Source organism: Bombina bombina, chromosome 6, assembly GCF_027579735.1.
Source record: "Bombina bombina isolate aBomBom1 chromosome 6, aBomBom1.pri, whole genome shotgun sequence".
Classification (NCBI taxonomy): Eukaryota; Metazoa; Chordata; class Amphibia; order Anura; family Bombinatoridae; genus Bombina; species Bombina bombina.
Genome location: NC_069504.1, coordinates 861,024,934 through 861,049,111, shown reverse-complemented (window position 1 = coordinate 861,049,111; position 24,178 = coordinate 861,024,934). Strand labels below are relative to the sequence as shown.

General features: G+C 38.2%; 1 protein-coding gene across 5 annotated transcripts in view; it reads left to right on the top strand.

Annotated features, from left to right (window-relative positions):
• CHD3 (chromodomain helicase DNA binding protein 3) overlaps window positions 1-24,178 on the top strand; it is a 400,697-nt gene that overhangs the window by 3,185 nt on the left and 373,334 nt on the right. For 4 of the 5 annotated variants that reach the window (XM_053718299.1, XM_053718301.1, XM_053718300.1 and 1 more), the window contains exons 3-7: window positions 20,363-20,484; window positions 21,132-21,287; window positions 21,403-21,524; window positions 21,638-21,879; window positions 22,049-22,170. In XM_053718299.1, coding sequence (XP_053574274.1) covers window positions 20,363-20,484; window positions 21,132-21,287; window positions 21,403-21,524; window positions 21,638-21,879; window positions 22,049-22,170 — 764 coding nt within the window. The remainder of the gene's footprint in view (window positions 1-20,362; window positions 20,485-21,131; window positions 21,288-21,402; window positions 21,525-21,637; window positions 21,880-22,048; window positions 22,171-24,178) is intronic. The other variant, XM_053718298.1, reaches the window with a different exon arrangement.

Sequence of the window (24,178 nt, the reverse complement as noted above, 5' to 3'; positions counted from 1 at the left end):
TTCTGACTGTCTCTGCAATCTCATCTGCCTTTGTAGAATTATATTGTTCTTACCTTTAAAGGGACAGTATACTGTAAAATTGTTTTTCCCTTAAAGTGTTTCCAATGACTTTTTATACCAGCTGCATAGTATAGAATGTATGAGAAATTGCATTTTCAGGGTTATTTGTGTATATGAAATTGATGGTTTTGTGCTTTAAACCACAGCCTATTGAAAAGTGTTGAGCTTGCAGGTAAAATGAGATCCCATAATGTTATCACTTTGTGTACACACACTTGCTTCCTTATCTTATATCTGTTTGTAAACCAAAGCTCAATATTTAGGCCCGATGATTGAAAGTCCTACAAGGCAGCAGTATATTCCAAAGAATCCACCTCTATGTTGAGCGAGCCTGTCAAAATATTCCAAGATCCTGACATAGCGTCATCACCAAGAGGCGTTTACTATACATGCCATTGGCCGGCGATGCTGGCTATAGATAACACCCAGCATCACCGCCCATATTGACGATGTATAGTAAAAGGCTTCTTTGAAATATAACTGCCGTGTGCCTAATCACTAATCCTCATACCCCTAAACTGAAGTACCCCACAATCGCAAACTAGCACTACACTAATAAAGATCTAAACTGCCACATACCCACCGCAAGTATCTATCCTGTTAGCCCCTCAACCATCTCATATTTACCGCAAGTAGCTATCCTATTAACCCCTATACCGCCACATACGCACCGCAAGTAACTATCCTATTAACCCCTTTTCCGACACGTACCCCAAACTCAAACTAACCTAACCCGCCCCCTCTAATCTAAACCCCCAAAGTTACTTTAAAAAAAATAAAATAAAAATCTTTTTCTTGAAAATAAGAAATATTAAAACCACCCCTTATTCTGTATAAATATTATGAAGATGTCATCTTTTATTCTTTTTGTATGTAGTGATTTATTAAAATAAACTTTGTTCAAAACAAAACCTAAACCGCCCCAAACGCAATCTAACCCTACTCTACCTAACACCTACCTCCCTAAACTAAACCCCCTAAGTTACATACAAAAAAAACCCTGTTACAATAAAATATAAAAATCTAAGTTACAAAAAAATAATAAACTTCAGTATCCAAAATAAAAAAAAACACCATTATACCTAACAGTAATCTACATGCCCCATAAAATAAAAAACCCACCCAAAACTAAAAAAGCCCCTAAACCCTAACAATAAAATAAATTACAATAGCCCTTAAAAGGGCCTTTTTGTAGGGCATTGCAACACAAAAATTACAAAACTCCCCCTCTCCAATACAAGTAATGCCCACCCTCCAAAATAACAAAATCTACCTAAAAATCCCATCATAGAAAAAAAAAGTAAAAATAAAAAAGCCTATTATTAAAAATAAAAATCCCACCCCAAAAACCCCCCTAACTAACCCCAAAAGTTGTACTCACAGTTGGAAAATCCGGCTCCTCTTGATCCGACGTTGGGCCCTCTTCGTCCGGCACCCCGTATTTGCTGTGGCAGATTTTGGCGGCCTCTTCCGCCACCTCCACTCCACATCTTCTTTTCTTCGGCATGGTCTGCATGCTGTCCAACTGCACACTGGAATTCTGGAAGCGCGGAACCCCTATATATAGTTAATCAACCAATAGCATGAACTTTTTAAAATTTAAATTCTTATTATCCTTTTCTATTGGATGATTTGAATTTAAAAACGTTCTTGCTACCTTCTGGGAGGAAAGGGGGGCACTTAAATTCTGGTCCCCAATTCCTCCCAGAAGGTAGCTCCCGCAAACAAGGGGTATCTCTAGGTGCCTCATCAAATTGCCAACAATATATCATAAGAGCAACATGATCCCCTGCTTGATCAGCACCCCTTTTAAGAAGTGGCAGACGGGGTCTTAATTCCAGTCCAGCCTTGAGTTCCAGGAGCCCGGCTAGGTCGGTGAAGTTTTGCCGGCCACTGGCGTTTTAGCGCATCTCTGTGACACATTATTTAAACATTGATTATAATTTTAGCAACATAGATTCATAGTTATAATGGGAGGTTTATTATTTAGTATAGTTTATTATAGTGAGGTATTTTTCTTACAGTAGGCAGTATGTTGGAGTTAGCTGTGGCGTTCCAGGGGAGTGTAGTTTAGATATTAAATTAGTTTAGGCTGTATTAGGGACTTAGCTGGGCGTTCCAGGGGTGTGTAGGTTAGGTGTGACATAGGTGTAGGCGGTCAGGGGGAGTTAGATGGGTGGTGCAGGGGGAGTGTAAGTTAACTCTGATGTAGGTGGTCGGTGGGAGGTAGTGAGGCAGAGCAGGGGGAGTGTAGGTTAGGCGTGATGTAGTTATAGACGTTCAGGGGGAATTAGCGTGGTGTGCTCGTGGGAATAGCCTACACTTTGATTCAGACACATCGATACAAGATCTGTATGTTTGATTCAGAAAAATGCAGGTTGCGAGGAGGGTAGGGTAGTGGCCATGTTTGTCTACCCAGTTATTAGCTGTCGAGACTACATTGCCTGAGGTAGTTAGTGTAGGTGTAATAAAGCATAAACAAGCAAAAAGTCCCAATAAAGCGCTCAATCTTAACTGTTAGATCCAGAATCCAATAGTTTTACGGGGGTATCACTGCAGTATCCAAATTCCAAATGACACAAATCAAAAATGGGCACAGTACCTTAGTCCTCCGGTGTTTGCAATCGCTGCACAATCTCCCGGTCTCGGTCTCGGTCTGTCCTCCTTGTCTGAACCCTCCTTCGATCCTTCGTCACAGCCAGGTGTGACCAATGTGCTCCGCTCCTCTGCAAACACAGCATCCACTTACGGAGCTCCCCGCTAACCGCCAGCAGACCTCTGTAAGTCTGCATAAAATCCACAGCAAAAATAGAAAGAAGGGCGAGTCGGGGCCACAGGCTTAAGAGTTTAAAAGGTAAATTTTATTGCCATACGAGGTTAAAATTGAAAAATCACAGCACTAAACATAACAGGTCAGATCTGAGACAGCAACGGTCTGACATGTTTCAGCTTACTGCCTTAATCATAGACCGGTCTATGATTAAGGCAGTAAGCTGAAACATGTCAGACCGTTGCTGTCTCAGATCTGACCTGTTATGTTTAGTGCTGTGATTTTTCAATTTTAACCTTGTATGGCAATAAAATTTACCTTTTAAACTCTTAAGCCTGTGGCCCCGACTCGCCCTTCTTTCTATTTTTGCTGTAGGTGTAATAAAACTTAGGTCCCCACGGCAATATTTAATGTGTGCTTACACTGAAACTAATTTTACTTTAAGTGAGCACACTCAGCACATTGAAGGCACACTTTAAATAGCCCCCCCCCCCCGCAGCCTCAGCAAAATGCGGACGAGCGGTGATGTTGGTAATGCGAGTGGTGACATCATGCTTCCATTGACTTCTATGGGAGAGCCATTGCTGCTCGCCGGCATCACTAGGACACGCCCCTTTTATTTGAATATCTCGTCAGACCGTCGGACTGCAAGGCTGATGTGGCCAGTAAGGCAGTTTATCGATAGTCTGTTGATGCTTTGAACATTGGGGCCTTAGAGAGCACAATTAAAAATTATAATTTTTTTTAGTTATCTCTTCTACACCCTACCAGGAGTGCAATTTCTTCTGCTGGCATTTCCTGTCAAATGTCAATAGCCTGGAGTTAACTCCAGAAACTTTCAGCATAGGTGGAAATACCACAGGCTAAATCAGCTATTTCACATGCCAAAATAAGGGTAAATGAGCTACTTGCAAATAATTTATAACACTCCAGCAGGTAAAATGGATAATTGGGAACAAATTGTCTAAACTGTCCCTTTATTCAGAAATACTACCTTCCCCATTTTTTCTTTAAAGGGACATTGTACTGTAATTTTGGTCTCCACTTGTGTTTCAAATGTTTTTTTTTTTTTTAACCTACCGGAATGTTTTGTTTATAAATAGATCCTTTATCTTTATTTTGTCTGTTAAAATAATAATTTTGCCTGCTAAACTACCAACTATACTGAAAATATGAATACTTTAGTATTCTCTATAGAAAAGTTATGTAAACAAAGTCAACAAGAAGCAATCAAGTTCCCAGTGGGAGGGAGTGGATGAGATAGGTAATACATTTTTCCATTTCAAGTATTAGCCATTGTGTAAGGACAGAGAGTTAAGATAAGGAGATAGATAAGAAATATAGATAAGATTAGGAGGTCTGCTATTTCTACATGCTCAGCTCATGTATATGGACATGGTCTTGATAACAATAGATTGAGGCTTCAATCATCAAAAAGAGCTATTTATACACAAAAATAAACCTAAAGGACAAGTCTTCATTCTATGCTCTACAATTACTATAAGAAGTTATTGACAGCACATTAATGGGAAACTCATTTTACAGTACAACGTCCCTTTAACTTTTGTTTGTTTGCAGGATATATTGCTTGGGAGTTTTACATTCTTGATACAGGAAAAGGAAATTCAGTAAATGTATTACATTTGTTTAGTTATCTCTAGGTTATTAATATGTATTAGCCAATCTTGTAGGTCTTCTGTCATTCCAACTCCTCTGAGTCTTCTCATTCCTCTTTTTTATGTTAGAAATAAAAAAAAAAATAGAATTATTTTCTTTATAATCAATACAAAAACAGTTTACATGATTATAAACAAAAACAATTTAAAGTGACATGAAACAAACTTTTTCTTTTATTATTCAGATAGAGTATAACTTTCCAATTGACCTCGTATCAAATTTTGCTTCAGGTTTGGTATCCTTTGTTGAAGGAGCTAGCTGAACCACATTTGGTGAGCCAATAACTTGAGGCATACTTGCACAGCCACCAACCAGCAGCTAGCTCCCAGTAGTGCTCCCAGTAGTAGTTGCTGTTGAGCCCTACCTAGATATGCTTTACTATTTTTAAAAATAAATAACTAGTTATAGAATGAACAGTTACTGGCCTGACAGAAATACAAATACTGCATCTGATTTGACATATGGCTGCATGTGCTGTAGGTTGGGTATCCAGTGAAAACGTTCCCTTTAAGCATTCTAAGCTTCTAATAATAGTTTAAATTTACTGATGTGCGTTTTAATATCAGCTAGAATTTCCCCATATGGCAGCCATATTTATTTACAAAGTGCTGATGTTTTTCATAGTCTTGTAGAAGATTACATAGTTTGAAAGGCAAAACCTATTTAGAAATGAAAAAACGTACTGTCATTTAATCAGCAGAACTAGAATAACTTGCTGGCTTTTAAGCCAATAGTAACACTTAAAGGGACAGTCAAGTCCAAAAAAACTTTCATGATTTGAATAGGGCATGTAATTTTAAACATTACTTTTATCACCAGTTTTGCTTTGTTCTTTTGGTATTCTTAGTTGAAAGCTAAACCTAGGAGGTTCATATGCTAATTTCTTAGACCTTGAAGGCCACCTCTGCATTTGACAGTTTTTCACCACTAGAGGGCGTTAGTTCATGTGTTTCATATAGATAACATTGAGCTCACGCACGTGACTTTACCAAGGAGTGAGCACTGATTGGCTATAATGCAAGTCTGTCAAAAGAACTGAAATAAGGGGGCAGTCTGCAGAGGCTTAGATACAAGGTAATCACAGAGGTTAAATGTGTATTATTATAACTGTGTTGGTATTAGACAATTTGCAGAATTCTGTAAACCTATGTTCCAGATTTGTTTATTTTTTTGGCCTCTCTAGCGGGCGTGGGGAAAAAGCACAATCTTTATGAGAAAGCAAGAGGTGTTTATTGTAATTTTTAAGAGAAATCTGGAAGAGTGAACTATTGTCAGGAATGGAAGGAAAAATCAAAATAATAATTTTTATAAATATTGCTATTTTGTACTAAACTGCAATATCTTCTTGAAGAATATTAGTTTAGAATAAAATGTCTCTTTAAGGGAAGTTTTTTTGTTTTGTCATTTGCACAATTTTAGTGCATTGGCATCAGTGTTACTACTAGTTTTATTTATTTGTGGGATTAGATTTTATGTGATCTATTGCACATAATTTTGGACGTTTAGGCACTGTACAGCATGTTCTGTACTGTTTGTATTTTGTATACTGTAGCTGTTTGTATTTGTGTACCTTTTGACTATTTGGTATATTTGCTAGCTAGGAGAATTGTACTCACACAAACAAGCTGTTTAACCAAACAATCTTTCCTCCACATTCTATTGTACTTAAAGGGACAGTCTACCATAGAATTGTTATTGTTTTAAAAGATAGATAATTCCTTTATTACCCATTTCCCAGTTCTGCATAACCAACACAGTTATATTAATATACTTTTTACCTCTGTGATTACATTGTATCTAAGTCTCTTCTGACAGCCCCCTGATCACATGACTTTTTATTTATTATCTATTGACTTGCATTCAGTACTGTGTTGTGCTAACTCTTAAATAACTCCCTGGCGTGAACACAATGTTATCTATATGGCCCACGTGAACTAGCACTCTCCTGTTATGAAAAGCAAATAAAAAAGCATGTGATTAAGAGGCTGTCTGTAGTGGCTTAGAAACCGGCAGACATTTAGAGGTTTAAATCTTATAAAGTATATTAATATAACAATGTTGGTTGTGCAAAGCTGGGGAATGGGTAGTAAATGCGTTATCTATCTTCATTAATAATAACAATTGTAGTGTAGACTGTCTGTTTAAACAATTAGTAGGCATCAGTCAGCTTATATGTGACATGTAGCTTACTAGGGTACTGTCTTAGGCTTTGCAAGATCATAAGAACTGTTAGGCCACCAACTCTATGACACAATATATAACTGTACTGTAATAAAAAGTGAATAAACAAATCACCTTATTAATTTAAAAATACTTATATAAGAAAGGAGCAATCTCCAATACAGCAGCATTGGATATCCAAGGCATAAGAGTAAAAGATTATCCTCACAGAAAAATAATATGTTTGTTTTATATTGCAAAACTATAAGGCAAATAAATGTCTTTGACACTAGCCTATGTGGTGCTCACACACTCTAGAGCTTAGATTTAGCTCTGAGATATTTATGCGTTGTTAATAACCCAGTGGCACTGCATGATCAGTTTCTTGCATGACTTATTTAAAAAGTATATACTAATACAATTTATTTTTAAGAACAATATAAAAACAAAGTAACAAGGCTGTTCAGTCATTCAGGGTTCTAACACAAATGTACAGAATTACAAGGAACAAATACGGACCAGCAGTGTCCTTAGCGTGTATAGTTCTGCTTTCTGTTTTGCCCTGTGACGGTATTTCACCTCTCCCTTTTCTGTGGCAAGCCTTAATTGTCTAAGGGAATGATTAAGGCCTATAAACAAAATTATCCTAATTTATCTTGGACAGTTTAGTGAGCCATCTGTTCAGCAAGTTATGATTTTAATTGAATTGCCTAGAGAACATAGCTCCAGGATTTGTCATCTTTCCCAAATGTATGTTTCATTAGATGCAGGAGTACATCTATGTACTATGGGAATTTTTTTACCCAAGTATCAAAATGTGAATTCCTGAGCTATAAGTACATCTTACTTTTTAGGGCCTGCTGATTGAAACCTCACCATCTTGGAGAGAACTTTTTTGAGCTTTTTATTATTATTATTATTGTTTCTTTATAAAGTGCCAACATATTTCGCAGCGCTGTTACATTAAGTATACAGTTCAGGAGTACAAAAATCGGAAAACATTTAAATAAATATAAGGATAGGGGGCCCTGCCCTTGAGTCACTGTATGTTGTAAACGCTTTTTACATAAAATGATCAACAGGACAGGTGGACTCGTGAGCTTACATTCTAAAAGAAAGCACTTGGAGAAGTTGAGGGCGAGGGAAACAAGTAGCAGAGACCTCTTAATGTAAGTTGTACGCATCCCTGAAAAGATATGTTTTAATGAACGCTTTAAGCTTTGGAGACTAGAGGCATGTCTGATTGAGCGAGGCAAGGAGTTTAATATTATAGTTGCAGTTCTGAAAAAGTCTTGTAGGGTGTGAGGAAGTAATGAGAGATAAGGAGAGGTCTTCGGCAGAGCGGAGAGGTCAGGTTGGAAAGTGTTTGCAGACAAGGGCAGAGATATAGGAGGGTGCAGTGTTGGTAAGGGTTTTGTATGTTAGGGTCAAAATTTAAAATTTTAATCTTGAGGCAAAGGGAAGCCAGTGGAGATTTTGGCAAAGAGGTGTTGCAGATATAGAGTGATGAAGATGAGCCTGGCAGAGGCATTCATTATAGTGAAATGTCGGAAGCACCAAAGGCAGGTGCAATAAAACTGATTACTATCTATATATATATATTAGTATATATGTATTTAATATGGGTTAAAAACAAAGATAAAATATAAATTAAATAAACATGAACTAAAAACAATATATGCAACTATACAAATATGCAATAGTACAAATATAGATAGACTGGTGGATCCACCTAGCTAACAGAAAATCTCTGGGTTGATGGCAACCTGTGCGGTGAAAAATTCCCTTTCTGAAAAAATGCAAAATAGTGTCAAAAATGTGATTCAAAATTGTGTGGTCAAAAATAGGTCTCAAAACCAAACAATAATAAAACCAAAAAGTTAAAACAAAAATATAAAAATGAAAAAATGGTATAAAAAAATTAGTGTAAAATAAAGCCAAATCTAGAAAAATTAGTGTCACAATCCTGCTAAAGTTATAATCCAAGTGTATAAACACAAAAAAGAACACAAACTTGGTGGTGAGAAGTGTCGTGGTGTAGTATATTTGTTTCCTGATGGTGAGAAGTGACGTGGTGATCCTAATGGTGAAAATCTTGAGATGGTTGTCCTCTTGGTCTTAGTCCTTCATTATAACCTGTAAAAATAAAATACAATGTACAAGATTGTCCAAACTACTGGTAGAAGGTTGGAAAAAAGCTTACCAGCTACCCAGCTGGGCCGAAACACGTTGACAAGCAGCTGGTAAGCTTTTTTCCAACCTTCTACCAGTAGTTTGGACAATCAACTACTGGTAGAAGGTTGGAAAAAAGCTTACCAGCTACTTGTCAACGCGTTTCGGCCCAGCTGGGCCGAAACACGTTGACAAGCAGCTGGTAAGCTTTTTTCCAACCTTCTACCAGTAGTTTGGACAATCTTGTACATTGTATTTTATTTTTACAGGTTATAATGAAGGACTAAGACCAAGAGGACAACCATCTCAAGATTTTCACCATTAGGATCACCACGTCACTTCTCACCATCAGGAAACAAATATACTACACCACGACACTTCTCACCACCAGGAAACAAGTTTGTGTTCTTTTTTGTGTTTATACACTTGGATTATAACTTTAGCAGGATTGTGACACTAATTTTTCTAGATTTGGCTTTATTTTACACTAATTTTTTTATACCATTTTTTCATTTTTATATTTTTGTTTTAACTTTTTGGTTTTATTATTGTTTGGTTTTGAGACCTATTTTTGACCACACAATTTTGAATCACATTTTTGACACTATTTTGCATTTTTTCAGAAAGGGAATTTTTCACCGCACAGGTTGCCATCAACCCAGAGATTTTCTGTTAGCTAGGTGGATCCACCAGTCTATCTATATTTGTACTATTGCATATTTGTATAGTTGCATACATTGTTTTTAGTTCATGTTTTAGTTTTTAGGTCATGTTTATTTAATTTATATTTTATCTTTGTTTTTAACCCATATTAAATACATATATATATATATATATATATATATATATATATATATATTTCTCTTGTTAAGTGTAGTCAGTCCACGGGTCATCCATTACTTATGGAATATATCTCTTCCTAACAGGAAGCTGCAAGATGATCACCCAAGCAGAGCTGCTATATAGCTCCTCCCCTCACATGTCATATTCAGTCATTCTCTTGCAGCCTAACTAAAGATAGGTCGCTGTGAGAGGTCTGTGGTGTTCTTTAACTTAGTTTATTTCTTCAATCAAAAGTTTGTTATTTTAAATGGCACCGGAGTGTGCTGTTTGTTCTCAGGCAGCATTAGAAGAAGAATATGCCTGCGTTTTCTATGATCTTAGCAGACGTAACTAAGATCCACTGGCTATTCTCATCTGAGGAGTGAGGTAACTTCAGAAAAGGGGAATAGCATGCAGGGCCCCCCTGCAAAAGAGGTATGTGCAGTAAATTATTTTTCTGAGGAATGGAATTGACTGAGAAAATACTGCTGATACCAATGTAACGTAAGTTCAGCCTTAAATGCAGTGATAGCGACTGGTATTAGGCTGATGAGTGTGTGTACACTGAAGGTATTTTTCTAAGGAATGGAATTGACTCTGAAAATACTGTTAATACTGAAGTAATGTATGAGCCTTAACTGCAGTAAAAGCGACTGGTAGCAGGCTTATTAATAACACTTCATAACTTTTAAAATGTATGTTTAAAACGTTTACTGGCATGTTAATCGTTTTTTGTGAGGTACTTGGTGATAAAACTTATTGGGGCATGATTTTTACCACATGGCCATCTTTGTTTTCTGCATAGAAACAGTTATCTGAGCTTCCCCACTGTTGTAATATGAGTGGTAGGGCCCTATTTTAGCGCTTTTTTGCGCAGTAAAAATTCAGTCACAATCTGTCTACTTCATCCTCCATGATCCAGATCGTCTCTAGAGAGCTCAGGGGTCTTCAAAATTCATTTTGAGGGAGGTAATCAGTCACAGCAGACCTGTGACAGTGTGTTTTGACTGTGATAAAAACGTTAATTATTAAATTGTTATCCGTTTTTGGGTATTAAGGGGTTAATCATCCATTTGCTGGTGGGTGCAATCCTTTGCTAACTTAATACATTTACTGTGAAAAATTGGTTGCTATAACTATTTTGGTTCATTGTTATTTCAACTGTGACAGTTTTTTGTGCTTCTTAAAGGCACAGTAGCGTTTTTTATATTGCTTGTAAATTTATTTAGAAAAGTATTTCCAAGCTTGCTAGTCTCATTGCTAGTCTGTTTAAACATGTCTGACACAGATGAATCTCTTTGTTCACTATGTTTAAAGGCCAATGTGGAACCCAATAGAAATTTGTGTACTAATTGCATTGATGTTACTTTAAATAAAAGTCAATCTTTACATGTAAAGAAATTATCACCAGACAACGAGGGGGAAGTTATGCCGACTAACTCTCCTCACGTGTCAGTACCTTCGCCTCCCGCTCAGGAGGTGCGTGATTTTGTGGCGCCAAGTACATCAGGGAGGCCCTTACAAATCACTTTGCAAGACATGGCTACTGTTATGACAGAAGTATTATCTAAATTGCCAGAATTAAGAGGCAAGCTCGATAGCTCTGGGTTAAGGACAGAGCGCGCGGATGAGGTGAGAGCCATGTCAGATACTGCGTCACAGTTTGCAGAACGTGAAGACGGAGAGCTTCATTCTGTGGGTGACAGATCTGATCCAGGGAGACTGGATTCAGAGATTTCTAATTTTAAATTTAAGCTTTAGAACCTCCGCATATTGCTAGGGGAGGTATTAGCGGCTCTGAATGATTGTAACACGGTTGCAATTCCAGAAAAATTATGTAGGTTGGATAGATACTATGCGGTACCGGTGTGTACTGACGTGTTTCCTATACCTAAAAGGCTTACAGAGATTATTAGCAAGGAGTGGGATAGACCTGGTGTGCCTTTTTCCCCTCCTCCCATATTTAGGAAAATGTTTCCTATAGACGCCACCACACGAGACTTATGGCAGACGGTCCCTAAGGTGGAGGGAGCAGTTTCTACTTTAGCTAAGCGTACCACTATCCCGGTGGAGGATAGTTGTGCCTTTTCAGATCCAATGGATAAGAAATTAGAGGGTTACCTTAAGAAAATGTTTGTTCAACAAGGTTTTATCTTACAGCCCCTTGCATGCATTGCGCCTGTCACTGCTGCGGCGGCATTCTGGTTTGAGTCTCTGGAAGAGGCCATTCGCACAGCTCCATTGGATGAAATTATGAACAAGCTTAAAGCACTTAAGCTAGCTAACGCATTTGTTTCTGATGCCGTCGTACATTTAACCAAACTTACGGCTAAGAACTCCGGATTCGCCATCCAAGCGCGCAGAGCGCTATGGCTTAAATCCTGGTCAGCTGACGTGACTTCTAAATCTAAATTGCTTAATATTCCTTTCAAAGGGCAGACCTTATTCGGGCCCGGCTTGAAAGAAATTATCGCTGACATTACGGGAGGTAAGGGCCATGCTCTACCTCAGGACAGGGCCAAATCAAAGGCCAAACAGTCTAATTTTCGTGCCTTTCGTAACCTCAAGGCAGGAGCAGCATCAACTTCCTCCGCTCCAAAACAGGAAGGAGCTGTTGCTCGTTACAGACAAGGCTGGAAAACTAACCAGTCCTGGAACAAGGGCAAGCAGGCCAGAAAACCTGCTGCTTCCCCTAAGACAGCATGAAGAGAGGGCCCCCTATCCGGAAACGGATCTAGTGGGGGGAAGACTTTCTCTCTTCGCCCAGGCTTGGGCAAGAGATGTCCAGGATCCCTGGGCGTTGGAGATCATATCTCAGGGATATCTCCTGGACTTCAAAACTTCTCCTCCACGAGGGAGATTTCATCTTTCAATGTTATCAGCAAACCAAATAAAGAAAGAGGCGTTTCTACGCTGTGTACAAGACCTCTTACTAATGGGGGTGATCCACCCAGTTCCGCGGACGGAACACGGGCAAGGATTCTATTCAAATCTATTTGTGGTTCCCAAGAAAGAGGAAACCTTCAGACCAATCTTGGACTTAAAAATCCTAAACAAATTCCTAAGAGTTCCATCATTCAAAATGGAAACTATTCGAACCATCCTTCCCATGATCCAAGAGGGTCAGTACATGACCACAGTGGACTTAAAGGATGCCTACCTTCACATACCGATTCACAAGGATCATTATCGGTATCTAAGATTTGCTTTCCTAGACAGGCATTACCAGTTTGTAGCTCTTCCCTTCGGATTAGCTACGGCTCCAAGAATCTTTACAAAAGTTCTGGGCTCACTTCTGGCGGTACTAAGACCGCGAGGCATTGCGGTGACTCCGTACCTAGACGACATTCTGATACAAGCGTCAAGTTTTCAAACTGCCAAGTCTCATACAGAGATAGTTCTGGCATTTCTGAGGTCGCATGGGTGGAAGGTGAACGTGGAAAAGAGTTCTCTATCACCACTTACAAGGGTTCCCTTTCTAGGGACTCTTATAGATTCTGTAGAGATGAAAATTTACCTGACAGAGGCCAGGTTATCAAAACTTCTAAATGCTTGCCGTGTCCTTCATTCCATTCCACACCCGTCAGTAGCTCAGTGCATGGAAGTAATCGGCTTGATGGTAGCGGCAATGGACATAGTACCATTTGCGCGCCTGCATCTCAGACCGCTGCAATTGTGCATGGTAAGTCAGTGGAACGGGGATTACTCAGATTTGTCCCCCCTGCTAAATCTGGATCAAGAGACCAGAGATTCTCTTCTATGGTGGCTTTCTCGGCCACATCTGTCCAAAGGGATGACCTTTCGCAGGCCAGATTGGACGATTGTAACAACAGACGCCAGCCTTCTTGGCTGGGGCGCTGTTTGGAACTCCCTGAAGGCTCAGGGACTATGGACTCAGGAGGAGAAACTCCTCCCAATAAATATTCTGGAATTAAGAGCAATATTCAATGCTCTCCTAGCTTGGCCTCAGTTAGCAACTCTGAGGTTCATCAGATTTCAGTCGGACAACATCACGACTGTGGCTTACATCAACCATCAAGGGGGAACCAGAAGTTCCCTAGCGATGTTGGAAGTCTCAAAGATAATTCGCTGGGCAGAGTCTCACTCTTGCCACCTGTCAGCGATTTACATCCCAGGCGTGGAGAACTGGGAGGCGGATTTTCTAAGTCGCCAGACTTTTCATCCGGGGGAGTGGGAACTTCATCCGGAGGTCTTTGCTCAACTGATTCATCGTTGGGGCAAGCCAGATCTGGATCTCATGGCGTCTCGCCAGAATGCCAAGCTTCCTTGTTACGGATCCAGGTCCAGGGACCCGGGAGCGGTGCTGATAGATGCTCTGACAGCCCCTTGGGTCTTCAACATGGCTTATGTGTTTCCACCATTCCCGATGCTTCCTCGTTTGATTGCCAAGATCAAACAGGAGAGAGCTTCGGTGATTCTGATAGCGCCTGCGTGGCCACGCAGGACCTGGTATGCAGACCTAGTGGACATGTCGTCCTGTCCACCGTGGTCTCTGCCTCTGAGACGGGACCTTCTAATTCAGGGTCCTTTCAAACATCCAAATCTAATTTCTCTGAGGCTGACTGCATGGAGATTGAACGCTTGATTCTATCAAAGCGTGGCTTCTCGGAGTCGGTTATTGATACCTTAATACAGGCTAGGAAGCCTGTTACCAGAAAAATTTACCATAAGATATGGCGTAATATTTATATTGGTGCGAATCCAAGAGTTACTCATTGAGTAAGGTTAGGATTCCTAGGATATTGTCCTTTCTACAAGAGGGTTTAGAAAAGGGCTTATCTGCTAGTTCGTTAAAGGGACAGATTTCTGCTCTGTCTATTCTTCTACACAAACGTCTGGCTGAAGTTCCAGACGTTCAGGCTTTTTGTCAGGCTTTAGTTAGGATTAAGCCTGTGTTTAAGACTGTTGCTCCGCCGTGGAGCTTAAACTTAGTTCTTAACGTTCTTCAAGGCGTTCCATTTGAACCCCTTCATTCCATTGATATCAAGCTGTTATCCTGGAAGGTTCTGTTTTTGATGGCTATTTCCTCGGCTCGAAGAGTCTCTGAGTTATCTGCCTTACATTGTGATTCTCCTTTATCTGATTTTTCATTCAGACAAGGTAGTTCTGCGTACTAAACCTGGGTTCTTACCTAAGGTAGTTACTAACAGGAATATCAATCAAGAGATTGTTGTTCCATCACTGTGTCCTAACCCTTCTTCAAAGAAGGAACGACTTTTACATAATCTGGACGTAGTCCGTGCCCTGAAGTTCTATTTGCAGGTAACTAAAGATTTTCGTCAAACTTCTTCCCTGTTTGTCGTTTACTCTGGACAGAGAAGAGGTCAAAAGGCTTCGGCTACCTCTCTCTCTTTTTGGCTTCGTAGCATAATACGTTTAGCCTATGAGACTGCTGGACAGCAGCCTCCTGAAAGGATTACAGCTCATTCTACTAGAGCTGTGGCTTCCACCTGGGCCTTTAAAAATGAGTTTAATTTATAAACAGAGAGAAAGAACAGAAGCATTTATGTGGCACACTTGGGGGGTATTGTCATCTCATACATATGTAGGTGGTGAGTTCATTGTGTCGAATTGTGAGTTATATTAAAACTTAACATTTATTAAATATATACATAAAATGATTCAAGTGTTGTGGACCATGCCACTTTTAATAAAAACGTTGCATCAAGTTATATTACAGTCAAAAAAAGAAAAAGAAAATAACACAGTTTAAAAGAAAAAGGCACTGTGTACTCTCTGGTAAAGGAGTAACCTCCTGTGTATCAAAATTAGTAAAATGTATCTTCAAAGGGTATCAAACTATAATTCACTATAAGTTTAGTGGTAAGTGAAACCGCAGCGTGCCCAGAGGTAACTGAGGGAGACAACACTATTATTGTATATATATATAAGTTGCCTGTATCTTATAGTAAACAGATATGTCTCCACACTCCCCTAGCCGCCAAACTTAGGCGCACATTACCACCTAAATAGATGCCCACAAAGGGCCAACAAATTACCAAGTGAAGAAAATTCCCCAATTAAGTTATACCCCGTTTTCTATATTAAAGTACTAATACCACAGAGAGCAGCAGTGCAAACGGCCTAACGCGCGTTTCGCAAATGCTTTGTCAAAGGCTCTTTTGACAAAGCATTTGCCTTTGACAAAGCATTTGCGAAACGCGCGTTAGGCCATTTGCACTGCTGCTCTCTGTGGTATTAGTACTTTAATATAGAAAACGGGGTATAACTTAATTGGGGAATTTTCTTCACTTGGTAATTTGTTGGCCCTTTGTGGGCATCTATTTAGGTGGTAATGTGCGCCTAAGTTTGGCTGCTAGGGGAGTGTGGAGACTTATATCTGTTTACTATAAGATACAGGCAACTTATATATATATATATATACAATAATAGTGTTGTCTCCCTCAGTTACCTCTGGGCACGCTGCGGTTTCACTTACCACTAAACTTATAGTGAATTATAGTTTGATACCCTTTGAAGATACATTTTACTAATTTTGATACACAGGAGGTTACTCCTTTACCAGAGAGTACACAGTGCCTTTTTCTTTTAAACTGTGTTATTTTCTTTTTCTTTTTTTGACTGTAATATAACTTGATGCAACGTTTTTATTAAAAGTGGCATGGTCCACAACACTTGAATCATTTTATGTATATATTTAATAAATGTTAAGTTTTAATATAACTCACAATTCGACACAATGAACTCACCACCTACATATGTATGAGATGACAATACCCCCCAAGTGTGCCACATAAATGCTTCTGTTCTTTCTCTCTGTTTATAAATTAAACTATGTTTTGGCATTAGGCACTACCTTATCCTATACTTAGGTTTATAAGGAATTAGGTTTGTGGGTTGTCACCTCCAGTTCTTTCCCACCTTCTCTTTAGGTTAAAAGGGATTTATTCCATACCTTTAAAAATGAGGCCTCTGTTGAACAGGTTTGCAAGGCTGCAACTTGGTCTTCACTTCACACTTTTTCAAAATTTTACAAATTTGACACTTTTGCTTTTGGGAGAAAGGTACTACAGGCAGTGGTTCCTTCTGTTTAATGTTCCTGCCTTGTCCCTCCCTTCATCCGTGTACTTTAGCTTTGGTATTGGTATTCCATAAGTAATGGATGACCCGTGGACTGACTACACTTAACAAGAGAAAACATAATTTATGCTTACCTGATAAATTTATTTCTCTTGTAGTGTAGTCAGTCCACGGCCCGCCCTGTCTTTAAGGCAGATCTAAATTTTAATTAAACTCCAGTCACCACTGCACCCTATGGTTTCTCCTTTCTTGTCTGCTTTTGGTCGAATGACTGAATATGACATGTGAGGGGAGGAGCTATATAGCAGCTCTGCTTGGGTGATCCTCTTGCAGCTTCCTGTTAGGAAGAGATATATTCCATAAGTAATGGATGACCCGTGGACTGACTACACTACAAGAGAAATAAATTTATCAGGTAAGCATAAATTATGTTATATATATATATATATATATATATATATATATATATATATATATATATATATATATATATATATATATATATATATATATATATATATATATATATAAAAAAAATCAGTTTTATTGCACCTGCCTTTGGCGCTTCCGACATTTCACTATCTGTTATTTACTCACTGGCCGGCTAGGCGTCCTTTGTTTGAAGCTATTGGTGCACATTCCAGGCGCTTTACCCACCCACACAATAGAGGCATTCATTATGGATTGAAGTGGGGACAGGTAGTAGCTTCGGAGACCAGAGAAGACAGAGTTGCAGTAGTCAAGGTGGGAAATGATAAAGGAGTGGATAAGAAACTTAGTTGTGTCTTGAGTGACAAATTTAAAATATATTTTAAAGGTGGAATTTAGGTGTTTCTCCCTCACATCCAAAACCATTCATAGCTAAATAAACAGCTTTCAAGCTCATGTTTTCTCCCTAAATTTCCAGAGAGATGAGAGATGTCTTCCATAGAAAGTAATGAGGCTTACTGGGATACAGAATCTCACAAGGGAGAGTAAAGTGAACAGTGAATCGCCTGGCTCTAATATAAAGTCTGTTTGCTTAAAATAGAAATTAAACCTGTTTTACTACAATTTAGTTTGCATTTGCCTCTAGTTTAGAATACATTACTTTCTGTCAGGTAAATAAGTGTATTACATTTTTTTAAAGCAAACTTCACCTGCATACAGCTGGTGAGATAATTCAGTGTACTGCTTTAGAGCATTTGATGAGAATTGTGAGAGAGCTTCAGCCCAGGGAGCTCCCCTGTCCCTCCCACTTTATGAAGCTGTCTGTTTTATTTTACATAAAACAAATACTAAGTGCAATGAAATTTGAAAGAGATACACAGAAATATACAAGCTATGATCTTAATTTGTTAAAGTAACACAGAAACTTTTAAAAACCTAATTAGAATTTGTAAAATCACTGCTGGATTTAAATCTAAATGTATTAAAATATAAAACAGTGCAAAACGTTACATGTTATAATACTGAAGTGTTAAGCAATATATAATACAATGCACAAAGTGTAACAGAAGTCTCATATCATGCAGTTCTTTATTGTACTGGGCTTTCTTTCCTTCACATACAGAAATGCTTGTCTAGAATCTTGTGAGAGATCTCCCAGTGCTGGAGGATCATTTTAGATCATCTCTTCTGTTTGGAGAGCTTTATAGGAGGCTTCTCTCATCTCTTTGGGACTTCCAGGTTCTGTTTTTTTCTTGTAGCATTCAGTGAATTCAGCCCTTGTGAAGTCTGCGCCATAATTTCTCTCAAAGCAGTAGTCTTTTATCATCATGCCCTTAGGGTTCAGATCTGAGTTTAGCCCATAATGATCATAATGCTTGGCTATAAGTAAATCAATACCTATAGTATAATTAAATATATGATTAAGTACATAAAATAAAATTACTATTCTTTGTTTTTCTACCCCTGAATTCCATGACAGATAGAAAAAAGTACATTTTTTAACACTTAAAGTACATGCTAATTCTAATTTATTTTTGCACCAGTAACTTGTGCTTACTATATATTAAACCCCTGCAAATGGGCTAAACCAGGAGTATCAAGCTCAAAAGTATTTGGGGTCCACTGACACAGTGTTCTTTTTCCATGGGGGCCTCTTGAACTGAGTAAGTGCTCCGGAACTGAATATACTAGGAGCTGGAAGTGACATTTAGCCAAGTAGTAGTGCATGGTGGAAGTTGTAGCCCACAATAGAAATACACAGTTACCTATATTTACCTTGTAAGTGCCAAGTGAAGTGATCATTTTGGAACTGTATAGCAACATAAAAAGTGACATTTACCCAAAGCAGTTAGTGGTGGGAGTCTACACGAGACACTTGTCTTTATATTTATCTTGTTAATGAACAATATAGAATATCAACTAGTTACACTTCTTAGAACCCTAAAAAAAGCCCAAATTAATGGTTTACCTATTTAAACAAGGGAGGGCCAGATGAAACTATTTTGAGGTCTGCATATGGCACCGGGCCGGTACTTTGAGACCACTGGGTTAAACAGATAGGTGAAGTCCTGTCTTGGAGCTTTGAGTCTTGTGGCTCATGAGCACAGCCAGTCAGCCACTCAGGGGGAAATCCACTAGTTGCCAGATGTGTTCTACTGAGGAGCTGCAAGGCTTGTTGCTCCTAAGCAGGAATTTAAACACATAGGGTCTGATGATCAAAGCTCTCTGGTGACAATATCTAAGAAATCTTGTCAGTATTGAGAGGTCATTCAAACAATTTTAGTAAGGCAAATTTTACCTTGAGTGCAGGGTTTTAGTAGTGTAGTAGAGTCACATACATTTATAATATAATACTCAAAAAGATTTTGCTTGATTTCGCTCCATGACAATGAGTTTTTGTTCGTCAGGCCCATATGTTAAAACATATATACACCTTTAGCAGGCCATCAAAAAGCACTAGAAATCACCATGACCCCTTGTTATAAAGCTTAGAAGCCCCTCTTTAAAACAAAGCCCCTAGATATAGACATGTGATAACCTTGTGTGAATAAACGGCCATTCATTTGAGTAGAGGGTCATGGGAGCCCCTATGTGCAAAGTTTTATATAAATACTCCCAGAGGTGATTATTTATATGAGGATAACCCCTTCTTTTGTCTAGAGTTTTGAGAGAGAAAAAACACCCGCAATTTTTTGGAACCTTGTTTATTAAAAACTCCAAAACAGCTCAGCACAGGGGTGAAAATGTCTCAGCAGTCAAGGGGTTGAAGTTATCTAAAATTAAATCACTGACAAATGAGAAACAGTTGAAACTTAAAAAAGATGATGCACGTTAAGCATTTTTAAGCAACTTTCCAATTTACTTTTGTTATCAAATGTTCTTTTGGTATCTTCTTGTTAAAAAAGCTCAGTAGTGTGCATGTCTCTGGGACACTTTATGGCAGCAGAATGTTATCCTTTTGCAAGAGCACTATATAGCAGCACTATTTCCTGCCATATAGTGCTCCAGACACCTACCTAGATATCTCTTCCACAAAGAATAACATGGGTACTAAGCAAATTTTATAATAGAAGTAAACTGATTTTGTTTTTTTAAATTGTATGCTCTGTCTGAATCACAAAAGAAAATGTTTGGGTTTTATATCCCTTTTCATATTTTGTTAAAACAAAAAAAATTAATTAATCATTAATTCAGTTCTTTCCTTCCCAGAAGATGAAGACATTTCTCCACCTCTCTCACCACCAGAGACCCACATAAAGAAAAAGAGAGGACCAAAAAAGAAAGACAAGGAGAAACAGAGACCAATCAAAGCTCGGAAGCGCAAAAAGCATGTAAGAGATATATGTCCCTTATTACACAATGTAACTTAAGATAGACCTCCCATTATACTAGGCTTGTCCATTGTTTATCTAGAGGGCCGAATACAGATCATATTGTAAGAACATTCTGGTGTGAGAACAGGCGAGTTGATTAGTTGTATTCAGTCTCTAACCCTTGACGATAAATGGTGAATGACCCTTTGCTATACCAGCCTTACCATTAGGAATGCTCTCATTGTAAACAGACCTATCTATAACACACATAATAAATATACCATAATAAAAACTTGACATGCATCCTACATTTACTACTAACAAACGGATGCAACCCTACATTCTTTTCAGTCTTGTTGGTTCATTTCCTGCTTGTTTCAGTATTTTCCTTTTCTTATTTTCTTCCTATGCTTCATCTTGCCTTTTTCTGCTCTCTTTCTTTAAGGGAAATCAGACCTTTCTTGCTTGTTATTTCCCTTTCGATGCTCTCACCTCTGTTCTCTTTTTCCATTCTCCTCTTTTAAAATCCCTGTACTCTTTCTTTTTTTTTCCATCTTTGTTTTTCAAATATAGCAATTTATTGATTTTTCTCTTATTAGACTTTTTTTTCAATTTTTTCCAATATATATATTTTTTTATTATTCATGTTTCTTAATTTCCTTCAGGATAGCGATGAGGATCTGCATTGGGATGGAAGCTTTGGAGATCAGGCTTCACAAGACAGTGAGTCAGAGCGGGGAGGAAAGAAGAGAAAAAAGAAACACAAAGAAAAGAAGAGCAAAAAACGGAAAAAAGATGAAGAGTCAGGAGAAGAACGCAAGGTTTGTGTACTGTCTTTTCACCAGATTGAGTCATCTGCTGGTCATAGAAAGTGAAGAGAGACTGCCTGGAATTCTGCATGTTGATTGTTTATGGAATTTTGCTTCATACCAACAGGTGGAGCAGAAGTCTTCTGCAATGTTGCTATCAAGCTGGGGATTAGAGGACGTAGATCATGTCTTTACAGATGATGATTATCATACTTTGACCAATTACAAGGCTTTCAGCCAGTTCATGAGGTGAATTAATATCATTGTCCTTTGTTCCATATTAGTCTTTGTGGTAAAAGAATCTAATGTTAAGATAAGAGTTTGTTTAATAGCACTGTCATTTTATCACTGTATCCCCACAGACCTCTCATTGCCAAGAAAAACCCAAAGATCCCAATGTCTAAAATGATGACGATTCTAGGTGCCAAGTGGCGGGAATTTAGTACCAACAACCCCTTCAAGTCTTCCCCAGCAGCTGTGGCAGCAGTTGCTGCAGCGGCAGCGGCTGCAGTGGCTGAACAAGTGACAGCTGTTACTCTCCCATCTTCTACAAGCGTAACCCAAGGTGCACCTATGCGTAGAGCAAAAACAAAGGAAGGCAAAGGTGAATCTTGCATCTTTTCTCCTATGGATCTAAAGAACATCATCACATTATTTAGCTTCAAGTTGTGAAAGGCATCTAATTGTCAAACAATACAGATAGTGACAGGTCATCGATGCTATATCCATTTTGCACCATTTTGCAGCATTTCTCACTTTTATTTTATTTGTAGGTCCTGGTCATAAAAAGCAGATGAAGGGCCCAAGGACTCCTGTACCAAAAAAAAATGCTAACAAGAAAATGGCACCTTTGAAGATCAAACTGGGAGGTGTGAAACGCAAGGCTGGCAGCTCAGTATGTAATTCTATTGCCAAAAAGCAAATTTTTGTATACCCATGATTCCAGATTTACGTTTCATCTATCATTGTGATTTGTTCAGAGTGACTATGGAGGCCATTGATAACTATTATGTGAATGTGAAAAATAACGTCAGGATATTTATTTATGAGTGGTAGAATTTATGACAGAACAATTTATAAGGTAATAAATTGTCATTGTCACATAGTGATTACATGAAAGTATTATTTCCTACACTCGTGAAACCTTATAATTATTGGCAGTTCTAAACAAACCTTGGGACATTGACCAACTTCCTGAGTTTCTATCACCTTATGCAAAAGGATTAGCCTGCCTATGGGCTTATTTGACAGCGAGGCAAAGCTCACAATGACTGTGAGATAGAAACTTATCACATGAGTCTGAAATACTTTAGGAATTCACTGGGAAAGTTGGCTTAACCTTGAAATGCCTGCTTGTTGTTTCCCATCGAAAAAACTCAGGAAAGAGACATCTTTCAGGGACTACAGGATTTCAGTTTTAAGCATATAAAAATCAATATGTTAGCCTAACTTCAAGGGATACTAAACACATTTTTTTTCTTTCATCATTCAAATTGAGCATGCAATTGTAAGCAACTTTACAATTTACTCCTATTATCATTTTTTTCTTTGTACTCTTGCTATCTTTATTTGAAAAAGCAGGAATCTAAGCTAAGGAGCCGGGCCATTTTGAGTTCAGCACCATGGATAGCGCTTGCTGATCGGTGGGTACATTTAGCCACCAATCAGCAAGGACAACCCATGTTCTGAACCAAAAATGGTCCGGCTCCTTAGCTTAGATTCCTGCTTTTTCAAATAAAGATAGCAAGAGAACAAAGAAAAATTGATAATAGGAGTAAATTAGAAAGTTTCTTAAAATTACATGCTCTATCTGAATGAAAGAAAAATTGTGTTTAGTATCCCTTTAATTCCTATTTACTTGTAGTTTGTCATGAGTTATCTATTTACCAGCAAGTTAGAGAGCAGACATTCTACGGTGATTTTCTGTGATCACTGCTTTATCAAGGATAATCATTATAAATACTAGCCCATTATGACCACCTTGGGAACTCAGGTAGTGGATGGATATACTAGTGACAAAAAGTAAGGCTATTGTTTGTTGTGGATTGTATTTAATCATATTTCATGAAGTGTTAAAAATATTACTGTTGAATAAAGGGAAAGTACTAATTGAATTTATACATTGCAAATGTTATGGGCTCGAGATGTAAGCCACTGCTAGTGAATCTTCAGTGATTCTGATAGAAAGTTCAACACAGTCAATGTTGTATATTTCACCCACACATACATATTCCAGTACTAGTAGGGTATGCTGGCTCAAGCCTTTTTGGAGTACATTAAAATGGTCTTATAAGTCTTGATACATATGACCACTATTCCGATAATGCCCCCATTCAAAACCCTTAAAGGGACAGTTTACTAAAAAATTTTCTCCCCTTTAATTTGTTTCCAATGATCCACTTTACCTGCTGGAATGTATTACATTGTTTACAAGTAGCTCCTTTACCCTTATATTGGCATTTGAAATAGTTGATTTAGCTTGTGGTATCCACACTTATTCTGAAAGTTTGTGGCCGCAGGTCCAAGCTATAGATAAGCTTTGTAAACACAGCTAGCAGAAGAAATTACACTCCCAGTGGGATATAGCAGAGATAAGGTAATACAATGCTGATTTTCCATTGTTCTCTCCAAATATTGGTGATTGGTTTATGGACAGATATAAGATGAAGAAGCAGGTATATGTACACAATGTGATAAAGTAATAAGATCTGATTATACCTACAAGCTCAACCCATTTTATTAGGTTGTGGCTTCAAAACACAAAATCAGAGCTTTAATATACACAAATAACCCTTAAAATGCTAATTTTCATACATTTTTTGCTCTGCAGTTGGTAAAAAAAAAGAAATTGTAAACACATTAAGGGAAAAACTATTTTACAGTATACTGTCCCTTTAAGGAGG